Source organism: Micropterus salmoides, unplaced genomic scaffold (genome assembly GCF_014851395.1).
Source record: "Micropterus salmoides isolate LMB-PRFRI ecotype aquatic unplaced genomic scaffold, ASM1485139v1 Ms_hic_scaffold_22, whole genome shotgun sequence".
Classification (NCBI taxonomy): Eukaryota; Metazoa; Chordata; class Actinopteri; order Centrarchiformes; family Centrarchidae; genus Micropterus; species Micropterus salmoides.
This window is the reverse complement of record NW_024041373.1, coordinates 24,341,375-24,347,305: the sequence shown is the minus strand read 5'-3', so window position 1 is coordinate 24,347,305 and position 5,931 is coordinate 24,341,375. Positions and strand designations below refer to the sequence as shown.

At 40.2% G+C, this 5,931-nt stretch overlaps 1 protein-coding gene across 1 annotated transcript; it reads left to right on the top strand.

Annotated features, from left to right (window-relative positions):
• Window positions 1–999: 999 nt before the first annotated feature.
• LOC119917524 (zinc finger protein 239-like) lies at window positions 1,000–4,771 on the top strand. The gene is made up of 2 exons (XM_038737888.1): window positions 1,000–1,286; window positions 2,356–4,771. The coding sequence occupies exon 2, from the start codon at window positions 2,418–2,420 to the stop codon at window positions 3,468–3,470; it is 1,053 nt and encodes a 350-aa protein (XP_038593816.1). The 5' UTR covers window positions 1,000–1,286; window positions 2,356–2,417; the 3' UTR covers window positions 3,471–4,771.
• The last annotated feature ends 1,160 nt before the right edge of the window (window positions 4,772–5,931 follow it).

Genomic DNA, 5,931 nt, shown 5'->3' with positions numbered 1-5,931 from the left:
TTTAGGTCACGGACCTTCATCAAGTATCTTTTTCACAATATGAAACAAAAATATCTGGGAATCGCTAGAGCTGCAACACCCAATCGAAAGGAAGTTACAAAACGTGAGAAAAATACAACACGATTCAAGGATAAAAACATTCTTAAAATGAGTCAAACAATATGTCTATTAACACAAAGTGTCTGTTTGTAAATATGTAGAAATGTAGCTGAATAAGAAACTTTGTTCATCAGTTGCTGTGGATACAAATTGAAATAATACAAGCATAACAAACACTTGTTGGAGGGATCTCTCTCTAGAGGTCCTCTTCCCAAGTTCCATGTTTTTTTGCCTTTTATCCTAAAGAGTTGTCCTTGTCTTTAGAGAGTTTGGGCTGCACATAATGCAGAAACACATCTTGCAAGCAATAAACTTGGAAAGAAACCAAGCTGCATTCCCGTTTTGCATTCAGTATCTCAAACTTGTTCTGACGGTTTGTAGTCCATCCATCCATCATCAACTGCTTATCCTGTGTACAGGGTCGAGGGGGGCTGGAGCCAATCCCAGCTTACATTGGGCGAAAGGCGGGGTACATCCTGGACAGGTCACCAGTCCATCGCAGGGCCACACACAGACAGACAACCACTCACACCTAACGACAATTGTGCAGTTAACCTAGCCTGCATATCTTTGGATGGTGGGAGGAAACCGGAGCACCTGGACAACCCACGCGGACAACATGCAAACTCCACACAGAAAGGCCAGGGGCAACAGGGGTTTCAACCCACGACCTTCTTGCTGTGAGGCAAAAGTGCTAACCACTGCACCACCGCGCCACACCGGTTATTATAAGGAAGGAAAATAATAATGTGTTTGTCTTTATAAAATACATAAACTTTAGTTTTAGTAAGCCTTCTCAATATTTGGAATACATAGTTTTCTTTCTAATAGAGCATAATTTTTCTGCTAAAAGGAAAGAGACCCCTCCGCGACAGCAGGGGGCGCTGGTGAAAATGAATCCTGTGCGTTTAACTGGCAGGAAGCGTTAACTCACGTTGCCTGCCTGAGTTTATCTTACTGAACCAAAGATATAACATTAAACTGTGGTCTTCAGTTGCCAAAGAGTTTCTTCATTCTTCTTTCACCATTTCAATGTCTGCGTGCCACCCTCCACGTTTACCGGACGGGCAGCGGCTGCAGAGCAAATCTGTGGACTTGTTGAAAAGACTATCAGGATGAAGCTGAGCGCAACAAGAGAGAAGTCAACCATCTGCAAAGAGCAGCTGAATTAATGTAACTCGCAGCAGGTTTGTGTCCTCTTTCATGTAAGTTAGCTGCTAGTTTCTAAGTCGAATAGCGTTGCAAACAGGAGCTAGTGCTGTTAGGTAGATAGTTAGCATGCAACTCCAAGAAGATATCTTTAGATGGATCAGTCCATATTGTATTGTACAAAGTTGATCCTTCTCCTCCCCCCGTGGCGCTTTGAAACCATCTGACTGAAAAACATCTTTATTTTACGTTTAAAATATATATATATACTACCGTTCAAATGTTTTAACAACATCGGATTGATCAGAAATGCAGTGTTAGTGTTGTAAATGACTGTTGTTGCTGCAAACTGCGGTTTGTAAGGGAACATCTACAGAGGCCCATTATCAGCAACCATCAGCCCTGTGCTCCAGTAGCATGTTGCTAATCCAAGTTTATCATTTTGAAAGGCTAATTGATCTTTAGAAAACTCTTTTGCAATCATGGTAGCTCAGCTTAAAACTGTTGTGTTGATTAAAGAAGCAATAAAACTGGCCTTCTTTAGACTAGTTGAGTATCTGGAGCATTAGTAATTGTGGGTTCCACGACCGTCTCAAAATGGCCAGAAACACAGGGCTTTCTTCTGATACTCATCTGTCTACTCTTGTTCTGAGAAATGAAGGCTATTCCACGCAAAAAGAAACAGAAGATCTCGTACAGTAATGTGTTCTGCTCCCTTCACAGAACAGCGCAGACTGGCTCTAATAAGAACAGAAAGAGGAGTGAGAAGTCCCGGTGCACAACTGAGCAAGGGGACAAATACATTAGAAGGTCTAGTTTGAGAAATAAACTCCTCACATGTGCTGAACTGACGGCTTCTTTACCTGGAAAACACCAGTCTCAACATCAACAATAAAGATGCGACTCTGGGATACTGCACTTCTAGACCGAGTGTCAAAGGAAAAAGCCATATCTCAGACCGGCCAATAAAAAGAAAAGATTAGGGCTTAATCTTTTCTTTCTTATGGATTTCTTTTTTTGCAGCTCTGCCTAGAATAGTAGTGTATTTGTGTTGGATATTACTTGGTTATTTAACAAGTTATATCGTGTGTCTTCTCTGTCCTATAGACGCCCGGCCGGTCTCTGAGGAACTTTCTCAGTGTGACATTAAGGAGGAACAGATTCCCGTTATGGATGAAACAGAGGTCCAAGATCAACCACAGGTCAAAGAGGAGCAGGTTGATCAGTGTATCAGTCCGGACATGGAGGCTGATACTTCCAATGACGCTGAAGTCACACTTCCTAAATCAGAACCAACTGCTAACTGTGAGCTGTTCCCGTCTTCACCCGCTGCACCTGTGAGTGTAAACGAAAGCATAGACAACATGAATGAAAGTGATGGTTCATCGTCTCCTCATCACGGCAGTAGTGTGGAAGTCTTTGTGGAACTGGAACAGCCTCCGAGGGAAGAAACGTCCTGTCGTTTTTGTGGTAAACGCTTTAAGAGGGACTCTATTCTTATAAGGCATGTAGACAAGAGTCACAAAGGGCAAAAAGCCTTTAAATGTCTGAAGTGCAAGAAGGAGTTTGAACTAAGGTCCCGGCTGATTCTGCATACAAGAATTCACACGGGTGAAAAACCCTTTAGTTGTGATTATTGTGACAAAACCTTTTCTCAGAACTCAAGTCGTCTTGTTCACATGAGGGTGCATACTGGGGAAAAACCGTACTTTTGTGCTAAATGTGGGAAGAGTTTTGCTGTGAGCAAACATTTAAAATATTGCAAAATGCAGAATGAGAGCAAAATCACACCAGAAAAAAATAACATAGAGAAGAATCACAAAGAGGAGAAGCCCTTTAAATGCTCTGAATGCAACAAGGGGTTTAATCACAAGGGCCACCTTGTTCAACATGTGAGAGTTCACACCGGTGAAAAACCTTTCAGTTGTGATTTCTGTGGAAAAACTTTCACTCAGAAATCTAGTTGTAATGTTCACATGAGACAGCATACCGGAGAGAAACCATATTTTTGTAAGAAATGTGGCGAGATGTTTGCCAGTAGCCATCATCGTAAATCCTGCACAGGGACACAAAAGAAAAGCACAAAGTCCATTCGCTGCTCAACATGTGGCAAAACCTTTTACAGAGATTCAGACCTGGAAGTGCACATGGAGGTTCACGAGTCATGGAAACGATACATCACTGAGAAACTGCAAGGACAGGAGTTAGAAGAAAAAACTTAAACAGGTCATATTATGCTCATTTCAGGTTCAAAATCTTATTTAGAGGTGGTACCAGAACAGGTTTACATGGTGTAATTTTCAAAAAACACCATATGTTTGTCATCCTGCACACTGAACGCTTCGTTTTAGCTACAGAGGTATCTTGTATAAAATCTTTGTCCCAACAACCATTTTATACAAGTTGCACATTTCCTAGGTAAGGACTACTAACCAATCAGACGCAGAGTAGGGCGGGCCGTGAGAAGCCGGTAAACATGGCTTCGGTTCAGCTGTAAATGTTGCTTTTACTGGCTTAGCAACATAGACTGGAGCAAGAGTTTCAGAGTGGTGAGTTATTAATCTGTAATACATTTATCTTTAATACATAGTTATAACTTCACTGTCTCTACATCACAGAAACAACTTTATGTCCACTGACTGCCTGGAGCGTAGCTGATGTTAATGGAAGGGAGAGGAGAGCCGGCAGACAGATGTCTTGTCACTGTGTGCAGCAGCTCATTGTGTTTTTCCACCGGTGTTTTTGAGGGCGTCGCGCTAGTCGCTAGGCGAGTATTATAACTCGTATTTTGCTGTGACGTCACAGAACAAAAGGAAAAGGCTGGACTACAAACAAGCTGTTTTCAGGCCATTCAGAGCAGTGTTTTCTGTGGGAGATGGGAACTCCCTTTGTGGTGGACTTTGGGCTTTTTCACTTACCTATTACATGCACAATAAAGGAGAGCTAATAAACCTAATATGACCTCTTAAAAGCTCTATGAGAGAGCGTCAGAGTCTTTGTAACACAAAATATTGTTTAAAAAAAATAGATTAAACGCTCATCCAGTATAGGAATGGCCTTTTTGAGCTACAGTGTCTCACAAAAGCAATCTATTTGTAAATATGTTGAAATGTAGCTGAATAAGAAACTTTATTCATCAGTTTCTGTGGCTCCAGTTGAAATAATACAAACGTAACGAACAATTGTTGGAGGGATCTCCCGCTAGAGGTCCTCTCCACAAGTCACTTCCATGTTTTGCCTTTTATCCTAAAGAGTTTTCCTTGTCTTTAGAAAGTTTGGGCTGCGTCATGAAATACTGCTGATGTGGGCTTGTAAAGCTTATTGAAACGTGTTGTACAAATGACCACATGTTCAACCAATGTTTTATTGCTTTATTTTTACTTTGTAATCAATGTTTTATTGTACTTTTACCCTGTAAAGCACCTACGTTGTTTTAAGTGTGCTATATTAAAAAAAGTTGTGATTGAGAAGTTGAGATTTACAAAGTGCAAGAAATAAACCAAGCTGTATTCCCCTTGTGTTATTCAGTGTCTCAAACTTCCTCTCAAGTGTTTGCAGTTTCACACTTTGATCATAAAAAAAACAATTATTGTAAAGAAGGAAAATAAACAGTTTACGTGTTTGTTTCATACCTCGTCTTTATAAAGTATAGATAAGGTATTTTTTTTTGTATAGTTGATAATTATGCATGTTAGTGCTTTTTGTTTCTCTTCAGTATTTTTTAAACTTCGACAGCAGGGGGCGCTGGTCAAGATTTATCCTGTGCGTCTTCATGTGAAACTGGCAGACAACTAGTCCGTTGCTATGTAGCCGAAGAGCGTTGCTGGGCAACAGATTAGCTACAGTTAGTGATGGTTGGTAGAAAATAATTAGCAACCTGCAACTTCTTGAAGATATCGTTTGATGGATAAACCCATATTGTACATTCGAACTTTTATTTGAGCTAAGTCGCTGGAGGGAATCCTAAACCTTCCTTATCACGAATTAAACTGTAATGTTAGTTGTAAAAACAAAGTTCATCCTTCACCTTTTGGCGCAACTTTTCAGTTTGGGAATTGCTGAGGTTGATTTTTAGCAGCCAATCTCATTGTTTTAAAGTATTTAACGTTATAGATGAAAAGCCAAGTCAATGATCATTGTAAGTAATGAATAGGTATGGTTGATCAGCAATATATTGCTTGCCAGGAGAGCAAACTTAACCAGGTATCAGGGAATGTTCCCCCCACAAAAATCATGTGTCAACCCACCCTGAGACAGTGTTCTTACATCCTGGTGATTTTATTTATCTTGTTAAAATGCAAGAGTGCAGGTTTGGCTTCAACATCAGACGGGACACATATTAAGAGGGGGGTCTCCAATTGAAGGGTTTGAGCATTAAACACCTAATTTCTCCATTCTGGTGAATTTTTCAGTACCAATTTCTGAATCAAAGTATGGTGGAAATGTCATACATAAAATTCAGGCGACAGGTGACTATGACAGAATATAATGTAGTTTTGAGTCAACACTCAACACACATGCAGGCATGATTTATTCTTCACTCCTCCTTTGTGTCTTATTTGGGGAATAACTTCTTTAAATGTGCATTTTGCGTGTTTTCACTGCAATGTTAAATTAATTAATTTTAATTCATTTATAATCTCCTGGAGTTTAATAGCTTCTGTTTTCCAGCAAGTTTCCTAC